Raw genomic sequence first — 18,012 nt, forward strand, 5'->3', positions numbered from 1 at the left:
ACCAATGGCTTTTTCTTTGGAACAGGTCGTTTTTTGTGTTGCCAGCCAGACAGTACACTCGAACAAAGACACAAACAATCACCGTTTCGTGACTGTAAAAACTAATAATAGCTTTATTTCTACTAAGTATCCCCTCATTCAACACACGAAAACGATGGAGCCCCAGGGGGACTTCTCCGGGCGGAACGCATCCACCTCGTGAAGGCATCCGTGCTTCTGGTCGCTCCCTTCGGTCGGCGAGGGCGCACACAGCTGCAGACGGCGCCCCGCAGCTGCCAAATGGAAAACGCCGCAAAACAGCTGCACTGTACAGAATGCGAACACACTTCATCAAGGCACGCGTTCTATCGTAAAAGCATGGCAGGGTTGATTTTGAGAGCGGAATTGCACTTGGAGAATGTTTTAAAACAGTGACTAAAAAAAAAAAGCACGTCGCGGCTCAAAGGCACCAATAAGCAAGTTCACACGCTAAACCGTCGGTAATCTTCCCCTCCGTGATCATAGCCAGATTAACGGCACCCGGTAAAGTGGGAAGCTATTATAGTAATGTAAGACCCTTTGCAAAGCATGCGTGCCCGCGAGGTGCGCTTTTTTGGATGCATGAACAATGTAGGCGCGCCCCGACTCAGTTGCATTAAGGGAAAAACACGCAGTTGCGGTAGAGTGAAGACGAAAACAACGTCTGGTCCCACATAAAAGTACTGGCGGATTTTGTCTGTTGCTGTTAGCGGACTAAGTAATGCCAAGCGAGGCGAGTACGCAGCAACAAAGGTCAAATGCAAGAGTATACTACAAAACAGCTGCTTATTATGTCGAGACAGGGCCATGCAGTTCCCACAATCGTATTTTGTACGGTACAATCCCGAGAGATCGTGTTGCCCGAGGACGATCGCTTTGGCGTAAAGTGACAGCATGGCATCACAGTAATTGGGACAAGCTGTTCACCGTCCTGTACTCCCCACGGCTTGGATTTCTTTGACGTTACGCTGACATTTCGCGCTACGCGATGATGAATCGATGACGATAATGATGAAGATGTTTGGATTTTTATGGCGCAAGGCGGCTGAGGGCAAAGAGCGCCGCGACGAAGAATCGGCTGCATTCTTAATCACGCTCGTCGTTTAAATGCCACAGAAAGCGTGTTCGCTCGCCCCCGGCGTCTTGTTTGCACGTCACTTGAGGGCAACTGCACTCAAATTTCACCTGGGCCGAATCAACTTTGAACGTACAGTACGTAACACGAAACTAACAGGGACATGACTGGTTACCTCGTGAAACGCCTGGTTAATTGGAAACGTTTAAAATAGCTCCGCCACAGACGACGCTCCACCTGCCGGCGTATCTCGCAAACAGCCATGAAGCGGAAGTGACATAGCGGCCGGCCGAGTGCTTGGCCCGCCAACCAGAAGAACCGGCTTAGCTCCGCTCGGCACGCATCTCCTAGGGCTGCTGCGAGCTCGAAACGTTGCGCGCAGGTATGCTCCGGCCGGGCGGCCGGCTGGCCGCTCGCTCGCCGGTTGCAACGTCACTGTCCCCTGGCCGTAAGGACCGCGTTCTTCTCAATTTCAGTTTTAAGATCGCCGAATTTCGATGGGCGTTTGCGCCGTGCATATGCGTATTTCAGCTGTCATATTTTGTATCTGCAGTCTTTTTCAAGAGGTCGAAATTTTGGGTGAGTTGGACTTCAACGGCGCCTCAGGGAAATCATCACTCCTGCTCCACGCATCGCGTGAACTGTCGCGCGCCCGCCTTTCCACTATACCCCGATATGCCACGTGCAACGGCAAAGGATACTCCAATTTCGTGCCATAGCGTTCAGGTGCGACCCTCTTCTGGCGCCTGGAGTGCAATCGTATTATATACGGTCTTGAATGCGCGGTTGAAGTAAGAACAAGATTTCCACACATGCAACTACAACTACGCCAACTAAGCAGCAGAGCTACCGTTGGCCCATCGCCGTCATTACGACGTTAACGATTAGCCATGAAAATCCCCACACCTTGCAAGGGCACGAACTGCTTCAACAGGAGAAACGCGATTTCTCGTGTGATCCTAGCGCGCGAACAGAATCGCGAATTTTTCTCTCTACTTCCCGTAGTGAACAATCTCATTTGAACGCTTAATTTCAAACTTGTGCGAAAGGCTGCAAAAGGTGCCTACAAGGCGAGGGAGTTACAACTGGTAAAAGCATGAGGGTGCCGCGATTTTCTTGGACTGTGGCCAAAACCAACCAACATGCAGTAGCATGCCACGAGTTTTGCTGATATGCAAAAATCACAAGGTTGCCTCTTAAGCTTTACAGAGGGAAAACAGCGAGATTCAACAATAAAGTGTTCCATTGAACTGTTACTTCACGTCCTTCCGCACCTGACATGGTTGATTTTTTTCTTCAGTATAAACACGACAGCAACTTTACCTGTCAAACTGGGGACACATGGCAAATTAATTTTTTTAACTACACACTTCACACACTATGATACATATATACAAAGTTTCACGCACACAATGACGCTACTAGCTAACGCATATTGCACCCACATCCGTAATTAAAGGCGTGAGGCCACACATCCAAAAGCAGAGGCCACAAATCTCCAGAAGCAACGAACATCACACACTTGATATTGCAACATCGGCACTGGTTGCCTTCAACACATCAGTGGCAACCAGCCTAGATCTGAGTCTTTCCGAGAGTTCGGTGCTTCTGGTCCAGCGGTATCTTCGAGGCGCCGCTTGGCTTTGGAAAGTAGTTCAGCTTGAGACCACTCCGGCCCACCATGGCTGCGGTTAGTGAGGCGCTTCGCATCGGCTTCAAAGGAATGGAGAGATCTAGCGAGTCCTCGAAGTCCAAAGGCTTACTCGCGCTTTGCCTCTCACTGTCGGAAAGGGGATCAAACTCGTTGCATATCATCTCAATGTTGGACTGCGGGCCGGACTTGAGCTCTTCAGCGTGTTCATCCTCGAGATTCATGAGCCGCACGGTGTCGCTCGGCATGACCGCTGCCCCCAGGCGGCGGTCCTGCCAGTACGATACGAACGCCTTCTGCGCAGGTGGCAACGGCGGCTCTGCAAATGCTGAAGCAGCCTTTGGAGGCCTCGGATCAACCAGCTCGTATGCCATGTCTTCATTGCTGAAGCCCGCCTCCTCCATGGAATTCTCAGCAAGTGAGCTGCGCTTGAAGTGGGCTCCGTACACTCCCCTGCGCGGAAGTAGAGGACTGTTCTTTGCTTGAGTCAGTATCGATGGCGGCAGGCTCTGTGTTTTGGAGCATGAATCCCTATAAGAAATGTCACTCTGATACAGTCGGGGAAACTTAATGCTCGGAGATCGAAGAACGGGGCTTCCGCCAGCCAGTTCGTCTTCATCTCGCCTGAAGCTTCCCTGATGCTCGTCATTGTCCAGCGCCCACACAGTCAACTCCAGCTCCTTGTATTTAGCTTGTAGAAGCCTCATGTCTCTCTGGTGCCTACCGAGCGCGTCCAAGCAGACTTCCCGTTCTTGAATCAAGTTTTGAATGTCACTCCTGAGAGAAGCCTCTGTAGCCTTCCACTCGGATAGCTTTCCAAACCACTGCCGGTTGCCCTCTTCCAGCTTCTTTCGAAGAGCCTGGTTCTCCAGGGTGTAAAGCAGAAGCACTTTCTTCAGCTCCAGAAGATTGGACTCCTTGAGAATGCTCGACACCTTGGCCTTGCTCTCCTCAGTTGCGATACCGGGGTCGGTGTCACCCGCAACCTTCTGCGCACCCAGGCTGTGCAGACTCGGCCCCGCGGGCCACGGGTCAGTCGACGCGTTGATCGGTAGGGAACGGGGGCCTCCTCCGCGAACGTACTGCATGTGCAGACTGTGCACCTTCTTCTCGAGCTCCTCCTTCTCTGTGATGGAGGCCTGAAGCTTCTCCTCGCAGGCGATCCGTTCGCCTTCCATCCTATGAATGGTAGCCTGCAGCTGACGCACCATCGTGCGGTGCTTGCTGCGCTCGACCTCCATCTCACTCAGTCGTGACTGCAGCTCCTTCTCGTGAAACTCGAGCACCTCGCTGCTACTGCTGCCGCCGACAGCGCCCCCTCGCAGCGCCGCGTCCCAGCCCTTCTCCATCTCGCGCACGCGTTGCTGGAGCTGCAGGCCGCGCTCGTCAATGATGTCAAGAAGCGTCAGAAGCTCGTCCTTGGGCGCGAGCGTGGACTCCCGGGAGCCGTGGTCCCGGCAGTCGGAGTCGAGACCACTGTCCTGCTTGTCACTGTCCAAAACTGCAGACGTAGATTCACCCTTGACCGTGGACGACAGACTAGCAACCAAAGGCTTGGCGACGACGCCCGGAGAGAGATCACTGCCACTGCCCGAACTTTTGCCTTTGGTCCGGCCGCAGGCAGCAGTCATCAGCGCTTCTTTGTGCCGTCTCGGCTTGGGGTTCTGTGTCCACGATTTGGACGTGGATACGCCAGGAAGGGCACGAGAGTCGCTTCGAGATGCCACTGCGGACTTGGCAGGCTCCGAGCTAGACAGCGGTCTGATCTGGGGCGACCGGCCAGGAGTGCTTTGCATAGTCTGCTGTATATCCTGAATGGCGAAGAAGATGTCATTCCGAAAGCCTTCGAGCGCCTGAACTCGATCTTGCAGCTCCTGTTGGCAGGAAGGGAGGAGAAAAAAAAACGAAGTTAACACATTGCAATGTGGCCATTTTACACATAAATACGGCAGCCTTAACCGCATTTTCCCACATACAAACCTCTGCAAACAGAGACCTAAATAAAAAATGGCGCAGCTTGCACTACTGGTGCAAGGCTGCAGAAACAGCGGAGCGGGGGGTCTACCTAGCTGGCCCCCCTGGGACGCGCTGCCAGTGCAGGGGACGGACGAGCGCGGTACTCGGGATCTTCCGCTCTTCGCTGCCCTTCGTGGTTGAACCATCTCATTCTCGAGCAGTGACACGACGGCGTTCGCGCTGCGCTTGTTCTTCCTCGGGAGTACATACTTCTCCGGCCGACGCATGTTTTGCAAGAGTCTAAACGATGTGCTCGGCGCGGGGTCACAAGGCGCTGTGTGTGACTTTTATGAAGGGCGTTCGCCGAGTAGAGTTGAGCCCGGCTGCGAGGCTATCTCTCGACGCTGCTGGAAGCTGGGCTCGACTAGAGGTGAGCTCCGCTCGGAGGCTCGGCCGGGAGACTAGCCCATGCCCTCTGCTCTTTGCTGACGCGCGCTGCTTTCGCGCTCTCCCTCCTCACAGGAAGGAGCGCGTGCGTCTTCTGCCTTGTTTCTTAAAGACGATAGTCTTTCTTGGGCTACATAAACCCAGACATTTTGGTCTGTCTGTCTGTCTGTGTCTGTCTGTGTCTGTCAGTCTGTCTGTCTGTCTGTCTGTCTGACTCGATTCAGCCAACCCGCAAAGTGAAACGAAGTCTGCGCAATAGTCTTATATACTCACAACCAAATCTAAACGCCTAAGTCCGATTTATATGTTCATACTTGTCAACATTGTTGAACAAGAACATTACGCAAATATAAGACAGAATTTAATAAACAAGAGATATTTACAGTGTTCCTTTATAAAAAATTCATAGGTACTTGATTTTAGCTAAATAAAGTACTACATCCACTCCACAAAAAAAAATTCACACTGTCGCCTGCTGTTCCCCGCGCCACTACAGTTTCTGGCTGCATATAAAGAAATAAAGCGGCAACAGTTACGAAACGTTCCACTAGATAGGTTCCACGTTCTGCTTGGAACGCACGTGGACTCCGGCAACGCGGTTCTAGTAACGTTGAAGTAGGGCGCCTCGATTCACGCGCGTCTCCGCCGTACGGCAGCGCTGTCATCGAGGCACCCGGCGTGGAGCAGCGGAACGCGGTAAATTTGAATTGACTTGAGCAAACCTTTAGCGTATTTACCTTGGGAGGAGCGCGACGCAACAGTAACAACATGAGAGGTAAGCGGGAAAGCGAAGGGAGGCATTTAATTGGCAAATGTCGACAAAGACTATCGTCTTTTGTCGGCATTTGCAACGAAAGAAGCAGATACGCGGCCAATTTTTTTTTTTTTTTTGTATGCCGCCAGACCAAGCTCAAGCTTAAACAGCTCAGCTGTTAAAATATCCCTTGACGCTTGTGCGGTGGCGCGGGAGCCAACAGCGACGGTCGGGCTGTAGGCAAGGCACAGCAGTTAATTTCTGAAGTTGCAATGCAAGCAAGCGGCGCATCCACTGGGCTTTAAGGGGCCATGCAGACAAAATGCAAGTTTGTTTCATTCGAAAGATTGCCTCGTTAAAAATAGCAGTGACATCACTTCACTTAAATAAGCTGAATAATTAGGAAAAAGAGTGGCCATGCGACCCACTAGCTCGCTTCTCGCACTATTACGTAATATGCACAGGATGTGATTGGTTGAGGACACCAAAAACAAACGTATATTGAACAGGGATTATATAAGCTTGCACAATGAGGTATTCGCGCTTAAATTTAGGGCACATTCTTTGTACAGCAGTAAGAATGGTGGAGTGAACAAATGAAGTTACGAACGAACACGTAAATATCGAAGCAGTTAGTGCGGCACTTTGCCGGCTGACACTGTCGTACACAGCCGTCGGGGGCGTTGGACTTGTCTGACACCACACTGACCAACTGACGAAAGCGGCACGGCCACTTACATGACCATGTTTGTCGAATCATAGCTTATGTTTGAGAAAACGATTGGTATCAACCCTGGCCAGAACCCTGGCCGGAAGCAAAGTCCCACCAGAAATAAAGTGGGAACAATGGCACTTCAGCGGTATTGCAGCGCCATCTATGAAAGTTTGCGATAAACAAGGTAACTAAACGGCGGTCTGTGAGATGGTAGCAGCCCTGGTCAACAGGCTATCTTTAGTTTTAAGGCCCTGCTCTGGATACGTCATTGTCGACGTCACAAAACACGACTGAGCAGGAGAATTGAAATTTTGGCTTATGTTTACTTCCTCAGTGAATAAACATCGCTTTCTGCTGGACATGCGTTGAGGGCATTATAAAACACCAAAGCTTTCGAATAAAAGAAACTTGTATTTTGTTTGGAATGCCCCTTTAACCTTACTTCAGCCGAGTTTTATACTAAGAACTGCCCTTGCACGTAACGCTAATGGTTCCTCCAGTGTTTGCATTGTTAAAATATTTGCACCTGCCGTTGTAACAAAGGTATTGCCTTCAAATATTCATATTTCTCCTAATACAAAAATGCGAACAAATTTCCGCCAAATGAATCAATTTTGAAGTCATGAGTGTTGTACAAGTTCCCGCCCACAGTGGCTTTACGACATGCATTTCGGGCAGGGCGTATCGGCATCGAGTTCGCAATAGAAAGCTAACTGAGGCTAGCCGGCGATAACAGCTGCAAACGACTTAACTTGTCACCTGATCCACATGGCTTTGCATGCCGAAAAATCACTTGAATTTGAAGTCTACACGAACACTTAAAATGTAATTGCCTGATTCGCGCAGTTGAAAGTTTTGTTAACCTTACGCGTCGCCTCTAAATATACCTAAAACAAGCGAACGCGCAAGCCCATTTTGAACTCAAGTGCCGCCGGACACCGCTGCCGGTTTAATAAAACTTGCTGCTGGGCTGGCTAACTCCCAGTGATGAAAAAGTGCTGAACGAACATTGCACGAGAGATGGACGGTAACTTATTTTTTGAATTTTTCGATTACTAATAGTTGTTGACTACACCCCCTCCTCCCCCCCCTCCCCCCTGCCCGAAGGACCTCAAGTGAAATTGGTTGCCGCTTTGAGTGCGCTGTGCTGCCAGTCATGCCCAAGTCCCATTTCAGTAAGAGAACAGTGTACGGCTGAGGGGTTCTCTCTACTGTAGGACGGCAAACTTTCACGTTCCTTCGTACCCGTGAGCTCGGGGCGCACATGTCACGGCATGCTCGGGAGGGAAGAGTCAAGTGCGTCAAGCGGACATCAGTAACTACCTCTCTCTCCCCTTCCGCCAGCCCTCGCAACCCTGCCATGCAGTGCGGAGATAGGGCCAGGCCCCCTTGACTACGTGCCCATGCCGTGGCTCCTTTGGCGTTCCGAAACCAGACGCTCGATTTCGAAACCGGACCCCTACTTCCTTCCACTTGATATTACCCTCCGTCAGTGGCGCGGGGCAAGTTAAGAGGCTTCCTATGAAACCCGGTTATACCTTTAGCGCTTATGTCCGTGAAGAGGGAGATTCTACCATAGAAATCACATTCTGTGTTCCTAGTCTTGACCTAATACATGCCGAAAAGGAATAAGCCCCGCTTTTTATTCTCTTTACTTCTGCCTTGGATTTTAGCAGGCATACGTTGTCGTCGCTCCCGAGTCTTCGATTTGCGAGCCCCCCTCCCCCTGTATTGAAAAAAGCGCCTCCATACTTTGCCTATGCGCCCCTATTACTGGCTCCCATGGCAGCTCTTGTCCACAAACTCGACGTTCGTGTACACTCTGAATTACCACGACAGAAAATGTGCAGTCTTTTTTTTTTTTTTTTTTTTGCTTCGCATGCTGTGGATGTAGTTTAAAACAGCAGCTTCCTAGGCAATAAAAACTACCCGAAAAGAGGCATCTTTACTTGCGCTCATCGCGGCCTGCGTTACCTTTATGGCGAGCAAAGACTTGGCCTGCTCTTTGATCAGGAAGAAGATGGGACCCGGCACGCCCGAAGCGAGGCTCTTGGCCGCCGAGCCTGGGCCGGACTCGCCGGCATCCTCAGGGTCTTCCATGTCACCTTCCGGGTGCTGCACCAGACAGAGGTAGAAAAAGAGAACAAATTGAGGGACGAGCACTCAGGTCCTGCGGGTGTCAACGTTTAACACAATAGAGCGCTATGAGACGAACATGGAATACAAGTAGGCGGAACAAGCGTTTATGTCTAGTCTTCGTCCCACCGCGCTCCGTTGGATTTTCATCCATGAACTAAGTCGCCCAGCTAAGAACTCTATGAATATCAGCGTCCCCGGAAGAACTCCTCAATTAAAGCAGACTTCCACATGGCAGTTTCAGACGTGTTCTGCTGGTCGACATACAGAAAGAGTGAATGATGGGTCGTCTTTCTGCTCGTTTACTGTCCATCGCTCCCGAGGTGACGACTACGCAACCTCGCGGCTCACGCTGATACTGTGGTCGGGTTTACGCCACCTCATAGTTAATGCTGATACAAGTGACGGGAGGTTCCTTTCGATACACGTTAACCATTTCTACATTTTTCGTCGATCCCTTGCAAGAATACGTGTGACTCATCCGCCTGGAAGTCCGATGAATTCCGGGGACAACCCTATCTTGGCGCACGCACGTGTACCGTACTAGCAGACAAGTCTCTCTCTCTCTCTCTCTCTCTCTCTCTCTCTCTCTCTCTCTCTCTCTCTCTCTCTCTCTCTCTCTCTCTCTCTCTCTCTCTCTCTCTCTCTCTCTCTCTCTCTCTCTCTCTCTCTCTCTCTCTCTCTCTCTCTCTCTCTCTCTCTGTCTCTGTCTGTCTGTCTGTCTGCTGCTGTTTCCGCGGTCTATGTGCTACACAGTCGTACGACCTGCAATCCCCCCCCCCCCCCCCCTAAAAAAAAAAAAAAGACCTTACAGAAACGGCACGCGACGAATCTACACCTGGGCTATCAGGCCGCAAGACTGCCACGAAACTGAGAATAGGGCAGAGCGCGAGTGCCTGCAAGATGCGACCCATGACGCATATGACCTGAATGTAAAACTTCGTGTCCACGCAGTTAGCAGTACTAACTTCGCAAGGCCAAAAAAAACGTATCTGTAAACAAAAGTTGGCAAGCATTTTCACTCGCCAGGAGCGCCGCGAAACGCTGGCAGCATAACGCGGGGTGCACGGGAAGAAAAGACAAGCGTGTGGTAGTTGCATTCCCGGCGCGGCGGAAAACGAGTAATGAAGCGGCGAGCTTGAATTCCGCTCGTCACCAACGTGAGAAGTGCAATGAAGGTAACGACCTTGTCCTTTATTACGCGAGGCGGTGAAGTCTTTAAACGGGCACTAATGTTTGCTGATATCTAAACGTCATTTCTTAAACCCAATGAAATACGTTGTGGGATGTTCAACGCAAGTTAGGAGCCTTTACTGGATCTCTGGGTCCGGACAGGCCGCCTCAGGAAACATGCTAGGAATCGGCTGCATTTAGCCCGCCCTACGGAGTGGCCACTGCGTCGTCCCAGCCGACGTCGGCGAAGCAGCGGAGAGGACGGTGCGAGGGTAACGGTACTTTCGCAAACATTTGGCCCTTTAAAAATATGCGTGTAAATCTGCCGGAAGAACACGGAACATGAACTACGATAGCGACATTTAGTCTGGTAAGGTCATTAGACAATGTTTACAACTCACTTCAGGGTCCCTTTAAGGTCCAAGCGGAGTGTACAGCGTGATCCCGCCACTCTTCCAGGATCCACTACGGCGATGAGGCGCGCCGTAGTGGAGGGCCCGGATTAATTTTGACCACCTGGGGATCTTTCACGTGCGCCGAAATCTCGAACACACGGGCGTTTTCGCCTCCATCAGTAAAGCGGCCGCCGCGACCGAGAATCGAACCCACCTCCTTGGGCTCAGCAGCGCAACACCTTAGCCCCTCAGCCACCGCGGCGGGATTTTCCCACAATGTTCCCAGTCCAATTGAGCGACACCGGCTTTAATGATACGCTCACAGCACCCTGCAGAAAAAGTTCACCTTCAGTTTGCTAAGCGACATGCCACAATTTTTTTTCGTGATACGAACCCGCAATAGGTGCGCCATGCCCTAAATACCTGCTCGAACGCAAGTTCCTACTGCGGATACAACGGAGAAAGTGAAGACAATGGATTCATCCCACTCGAATACATTCGTTGGTGGGATATGTGCCCATTACGAATGATAAGTTCCGCCGTTGTCAGAAAGTTGCAACACATAGAAGTGGAGCTCGTAAGGGCTACAAGCGATTCGCGTGATAATACGCTGGTTACAATCTACAGTTTGGGGCTTCGATCTATCCTCCGGCCATTAGTTCGCATAAAACGTCACGGATATACCTATAAGCTAGGTAATGCTATGGTAGGCGCGCCTCACAGCGTAATAGTGAAAAAATTGTAACATTTGCTTATAGTAAACTTCAATTTAAAAAAAAATACAGTGAAACTTCGTTACCATGCCTTACGGGAACGCGAAGGGAGTACGTACAAACTGACACTACGGCTTATCCGAGTGCATTAGGTTAAAGGGAAGCCAAGTCGGGGACTCGGCTTACCTACGTATAAAAAGAAACTACAGCTTATGTGGGTACGGTTTAACGAGATTCCACTGTACTTGCATAAATAACCAGCAAAGAGTACCTTACATTATAGCTACGCTAAAACACACGGTGCATCAAAAACGCGGCAACGACTACTAATCTCGAAAATGATGGGTTGACGAATTGAGTACGGAATCCACAAAAAATGCATGGAAGGAAGTACAAATAAAACATAACCGCGACGGTTAAGCACACGCGGTTAAACCTGTAAAACACTATAATCCTAGAATCAAACAAACCCGCTCTAGTAAGCCATTGCATGATATAAAGAACGCGTTTTGCCGACTATCTAAAAAAGAGGTGGGCAGGCTGCTCAAAGAATTTCGAGCGGTTACCATGCACGACACGTCACATCAACCGTTTGAGACAATTCATGCATGCGACTGGGCCGCGTACAGCACGGCAAAATTACCAATCGAGCGACCCCCTTCGCTTTCGCCACTGTTCGTGCAGCGTTACAGCGAGCCGTTGCCCCAGACTAAACACAACGGCGCTTCTAAACGCTTCGCTTTCAGCCGACTTGCGACTCGGAAGCACTTTCCTATAGGGCAAAAATATGATGGGGCTAAGTCACTCTTCACTTGCCGCTGTTGAAGCTACGACAGCTAGCCAAAAGAGGCGCCCACCCCCCCGCTTCCCGGACACCCCTCCCCTGAGAAATAGACTGCCAAGATTCGCGCGATGGAAACAGCGTGACGCCAACAAAGATTGGGGGGCGATCGTCGCATGTACCCGATCCCGAGCTCACCAGGTTGCCGCAGACCACGGCCGAAGACATGGTCTGCAGCCGAAGGTGCAGGCTGCGACGGCTAGGATCCATTCCCGGTCGCTCACGGCTCCGGGCTGTTGCGGGACGCCCCCTCTACGCTCCTCATTCCAGAGACGTCGGTTCAAACCGCCCCGACCGTGGCCAGCACAGTTCGACTCGCGATAGCTGCGTTCTCGGCAGCTCAAGGAGCGCAGCTGTGGAACGAAGCAGCCGCCGCCACCCTGGGCCTCGAGCGGGATTCGCGTGGAGCGTGCGCTCGCGGAACTTCGTTGTCCTCGCCTCGTGAGAGCTTGTGCGTCTTCCTCGTCCTTGTTTCAGCGCTAACAGTAACCCCTATCGACCAGTATGGGACAGAATTAACCGATTCTGCAAACATTTACGCTCCCATTCTCCGATGCCAGCGAATCTTGCATAATACTCCCGTGTTGGGGAGTTCTGCGAAACGTGTCGGAGAAAATTCAATTTCTGAACGAAACAATATATCGTATTAGGCGCAGGCCCCCTATGACGCTGATTGTTTTGGCTACTAAACTAACTGTAACCCGTCAACGTAGCCTACATCTGCAATCAAGACAACATTTGGATACTCGACTGATCACCCAATCGGACGAAGACAGTGACGACAACTTATCTAAATTCTTGGCCATTCTCTGGCGTCGACGAAGACGACGCTAGCAATGATGACGATTGTTTTCAATACTCATCCTGATTAGGGTACACAGCTTCTTGACCGATCCCCGGCGTGGGTATGCACCATGCTCCGAGGCAACAACCCAACCAACCGACTGCACCCATGTGGACGAAGGCGACGGCGGCAGTTAGGACGCCGTCGCCATAACGGCCGTCATAAGTGCTACGAACAGTTAGCTTCTTGGCGACAAAGACAATGAAAATTAATTACCTCCTGGGCCAACATGCAGCGTCTACCAAGACCGCGACGGAAATGACGACTACTGGCTGTCCACGCGTCAACTAAGAGGATGGTGGAAGTTATGGTGGTGGTGATGATGGCGATAGTAATTAGTTTCTTGGCCAATCTCGAGCATCAACGAATACGACAACTATGACGATGAGGATGACAGTCTTACCCCTACCGGCCGATGCCGACTGTGCTTAACAGTGATCGCCCGACAATGCGGTGTAAACAGTCGCGTTGTAAGGTTTCTTTTGCTTGTCCCTTATCTGTTCGTTTCAAAGAACTATAAGTAACTAGAAAACTAGAATAACTAGAAAACTGGTCTGCGCCGGTTTGAAAAAGATACGAATGGCCAGCAAAACTGTGTGGTATTCGATTAAAGAGATTAGGTAATGCAAACGATTTGAGTGAGAATTTCCCCCGTTGTTCTAGTTCCTCTTCAGTGACAGGATTCCCAGGTTCCGGACGCCGTGCTGCTTCGCTGCGCAACACAGCACTGACGCTATGGGTATTGGTGGCACTGCAGAAGTGGACGCGGGCTCATAAGAGAAGTCTCATCATTTCCGGTCGCAGTACCACTAGTGACGTCAGTTCCTAAAAAGACTGCAACATCTAAGAACATGGCATTTTTGGGTTCTACTCGTCGAAGCAACACCTGCACTAAGGCGGGTTCTTTACAGCACCTCCGACCCGCAACGTGCGCCGAACGCTCGGCGCACGGTTAATTTCGCTTTAGTGAGAAAGCACCACTGGACTAGCCAACTGGATTTCGCCTTCGCGCAAAGCGTCTCCTGAGCTACTGTTACGTATACGACACAGAAGCGTGTTGTAAGGTGGCGGGCAATGGGTCAACCCAGGAAGCACATACCCACTGTGGACGCAGTGTAATTCGACCGAAGAAGTACACGGCCTGAACCTCCCTCGACCGGAGAAGTATACGGCTGGAACCTCCCTCACTTGTTTATATCGGAGGGAAATGTTGTACGGTCAACCTCCAAGGTCGCGTGGCATCCGCAGCGACATCGCGGGCAAGGCACGCGAAGGGGCGCGCGAGGGGTTTTTCTAGAACTGATCTCGGAATAAACTGGTGCTGACGCGGAGCTCCTGGTTCCGCCTCCCGCTTCCGTACACCTGCGACCGTCCTTAAAAAAAGTGAAAGCTACGAACACCATCTATACTGGTTCGCTTTCAACTCTAGCGACATTCTTCTAACTGCTAAAGAGGGCCTGCCGCTCGAGCCTGTCACCACACTTTGCGCAGTGCAAGAAGGGCCGCTTCTCTACGGCCGGCGAAATGAAAAGTCGCAACCCGTATCCCCTCGGTTGCCAAGCTAATGCTTCCCCGACTATATTCCACGTCGGCGGCTGGTTGTTGTTTTTTTTTTTTTCTATAAGCAAAGCGTCTGACATAATATCTGCGCAGCGTGCCTATAGCTGCGACGCTGCCAGCTTACCTGGTGTTCAGTGACGCTTACTTCTGTATGTTTGAAATAAATATGGAAGGTGAATCGGGATCTTCGTCTGAAGCGTTTCAATATATTAGTCGCGCCAGACCCACGACCACGCACACGACACGTATCGATAAGGGAGATTGGCCACAAATGGCATACCTGATATGTGCGAGGACAACCCATACCCGCACATGCAGACATGGAACATGCCCTCACTCAGTCGATACGCGAGTGCAAAGTGTTGCAAATGCAAGCAAAGCAATGTGGACGCGCGCAGTGTGCGTACACATGGCGTGCACATATGAAGAATAAAGCGTTGCACGGATTGAGCCTGCAGACCCCACCGCTCCCGGAGCGGGAATTGTAAATACTCGGTCACGGACGTAGTTAATAAGAAAGTGCAAGTAACTGCGGCGTTTTCTACTGACGTTTTCTGGCCACTTATAATGCCTAGGAGACGCGAAGAAAAGCAACCGGAAACAGCAACGCCACAAAGCACGTCGTTGCTGCCCAAGACCCACGCTGGCATATTCACACATGACGTATAGCTTTGTCAGAGACTGGTGAAAAAATATCAAGGCCAATTTCTTGCTGCATAAAACTGAAGGGTCATCTGCTCTAGGCCCACATATGCAGCTAGTAATGACCAGGCCGTTGACTGACCCGAGAAGGGATAGAATCTGCATGCTACGCACTATGAACGCCACTTGCTTGCTTGCTCACTCATTTTCAAGGTTCTTTTCCTTATTTCGTGCACTCGAAGACTCTCGAAGACTTTCTCGGGGACGGCTAACTGCCCTTTATTTCACGTCGCTTTCCTCTCCTTGTACTCGTTTTTTTTTTTCCACCTTCAGAACGACAACTCTTGCCATTTAGGACGCCCTTCTTCGTCTCCTGTCTGCTCAGTAAGCTCGTCAGCATAGCTACATATGGTCACAACCATACGCCTCGAGCTTTGCGATCGCTGCGCCGCCTGCCGCCGCTTCTCCGCGGAGTTGACGGGATTTGCGCTGCGCGGCCCATAGGGGTTCATGCAGTGTTTTGGTTTTCTTTCGCTTCTTTTTGCCCTTCCAAGCGCTAAAAACCCTTGTTATCGTGACGTATGTAAGTAAACAGTACGTTTAGGTCACTTCAAAAGCCGCTGCGTCTTGGTAGGGTGCTCAAACACCAACAATAGCTATCCGGGAACGCGGCTCTGCGTCCTCCTCGGCCGCTGTTACGGGTTTCGGCGACGGCAGCAGCATACCACCACTGTCACCTCCGAATACGTCCGGCACAAGTGAATTTTATTGTCGCCTCGTTTAAACCTGATACTGGCACAGTGAGGGGTGTGTTTTGTTTTGTAGAGAGGACAACGAATGCGGCCTCATTACGAATATTTGCGTCGTAGAAAAATATATTTCGGGGATGCGATAACCCAATACCTGATAAAAACTTGTGCCTTTTATAAGAATATAAGCCACGCGAAAATGTTAAGTATATTCCAAGGCTCTGCGTCGTGAAATATGCGCACTCATGCCTTATAGCAAGAACCAAGAAAAGTGAATTAAACCACTGAAAAATTAACGGTCTGCCAGTCCGGAATAAAACAAAATAGCTCGTACAGAAATGAAAAAAAAAAACTCAGTGAAGCTTGTGAAATGCTAAAGACCTTCGTATAAACTTAAGCCGGGTAGGACTTGCGAGACCAACTAGTGTGCGAAATGCAGTGCTATTTCGCGAGACATGGGGAGGGGGAGGGGGGGAGGGGGACGCTTACGTATCGTTTTGTACGATTGCGGAGCGAAATCAAGGAAAGAACGTTTTGGTAATCACACACACACACTACTCGTTCACGTCACTATAGTTTTCAGACTTCAACTAACAGCTGGTCCCTCGGCGAACGCATTTTTTGAGGTATACAAGTTCAAAACTGATAAACGGTGTCGTTAGAAGAGTGGGATATCTGATAAGTCCTTCTGATTTCCGTTTGTGCTAGATTCTGCGGGCTCCCTGCGTCATGTATACTATGCTTCGAAGAAACGTTTAGTCGCGAACGGGCATTACTGTAGAAGCCCTTCTCCGGCCTGCTCGCGGAGGACATATGTAACATGAATGTTTGCGGGCGCTCAGCTCACGACAAGACGCCCCAGCATTATTTTTTTTTTGGTCGTGCGCTGATCCCGGGTATAATTTTGGATTATTCATCATACTCATTCCCTAGAATGTTCATGAAATTTATTTCCAGGGTAGTAACCAATCTGATATATGATATTGGCAAGCATAACTGGCGTGCTGTCAGGTATGAGCGCTCCACTAGGTTATATAAGCGCACAAAACTGGTGTATAGCCATAGCATGACCATCTGGGGAAATTATGCTTACGGAGACACTGTTAGTAAATTTCAGGGCAGTGGAGTCACAATCATCTTCATATGCATATCCCAGTTTCGCGTCGCCAACCTGGGACGCACACCTGGCGCTTGTACAGACCGAATGTACTAGACTAAGATCGCGTCACACACATTTACAATCTCGTAAACACACCACATTTGCTAACAGAGTGACTGCTCCACATAAATACGTATTTTCAACGCCTACAAACGGTAAATCTCAGTCGTGAATGGGCCCCGAAAGCAACGGTGACAAGGAGGAGCGGGCCGGCGATTTCCGCGGCTGCTTTCGAAACGGGCCGCTAAGGGGATTTCAGTGGCGCCCCTACAGGCCGCGCTCGAGGCGTATAGGCTCAGGCGATAACGCCGCGCCTCTTTTCGTCTACAGTTTGACGATGGCGCAGCGCACGGGTCGCCTTACCGCTTCCCTCCCCAGCCCGCGCAGCTCTGCCTTTTCTTGTTTTTACCCGAAAGCCTGCGATATCAAGCGGGGACCCGCCACGCCACATCCGTTATTGATGCGGGTGATGCGATAGCAAACAACCGGGCACGTCCCGGCGACGGCCGACTACAGGGATTGCAACAAACTGCTCTTAGTTTAAAACCGAAAATAGCCAAGTTCGCCCTGGGCATCAAGTTCGAAAACAGCGAAGTTTGCAACGTGCACCAAGTACCAACGAGAAAAAAAAAATGCGCCCGTGCACTCCGTACAGATGGTCAACCAGCGAAGCTGAAACATGCGGCCACCTTTCTACGTATGACGCGTGGCGTATGCCCATTTCGAAGTAACGCCAGTAACGTGCGGCCGGTGTTTGCCATTGTTGACGCTGCTCCGCCCGCACCGCCGCCGTCCCCTGTCCGCCGTTATCGCTTGAGTTGTGCTTCACGCAATAGCTCGCTCCACGCGCGCTCTGCTGAGACAAATTTTTTCGCTCCCTCCGATGCACTTACCCCTGTCGGTAGATGCACGGGTGTAGCTACGTCATCTATAAACCCAGCCAATCTCCCTCCCCTTTATTCTAACTACTCTCCAACCTGTTTTTTGTTTGTTTGTTTGTTTGTTTGTTTCAGCATGCGCATGGGGCAGCACCGGAGAAGGAGTTTTCTGCGTATAAGGGAGCGCCGGGTTTTTCTTTCGCCTACCCGTATTAAGATTCGCTTTGCAGCAGAACACGCAGGCGTCGTCGCCACAATTGGACAATGGCCGCGGTTTCTTGTTCTTAGTTTATTTGGAATGGCGAA

At 50.7% G+C, this 18,012-nt stretch overlaps 1 protein-coding gene across 4 annotated transcripts in view; it reads right to left on the reverse strand.

Annotated features, from left to right (window-relative positions):
* Nucleotides 1-84: 84 nt before the first annotated feature.
* Nucleotides 85-18,012, reverse strand: part of Jvl (javelin-like) — a 256,088-nt gene continuing 238,160 nt past the window's right edge. For all 4 annotated transcript variants that reach the window (XM_077676539.1, XM_077676542.1, XM_077676533.1 and 1 more), the window contains 2 exons: nucleotides 8,591-8,731; nucleotides 85-4,618 (listed from right to left, as the gene is read on the reverse strand). In XM_077676539.1, the coding sequence (XP_077532665.1) occupies nucleotides 2,669-4,618; nucleotides 8,591-8,731 (2,091 nt within the window). In that variant the 3' untranslated portion in view covers nucleotides 85-2,668. The remainder of the gene's footprint in view (nucleotides 4,619-8,590; nucleotides 8,732-18,012) is intronic.

This window comes from Haemaphysalis longicornis, unplaced genomic scaffold (assembly GCF_048455015.1).
Source record: "Haemaphysalis longicornis isolate Haplotype H1 unplaced genomic scaffold, Haemaphysalis longicornis Haplotype H1 scaffold_1, whole genome shotgun sequence".
Taxonomy (NCBI): Eukaryota; Metazoa; Arthropoda; class Arachnida; order Ixodida; family Ixodidae; genus Haemaphysalis; species Haemaphysalis longicornis.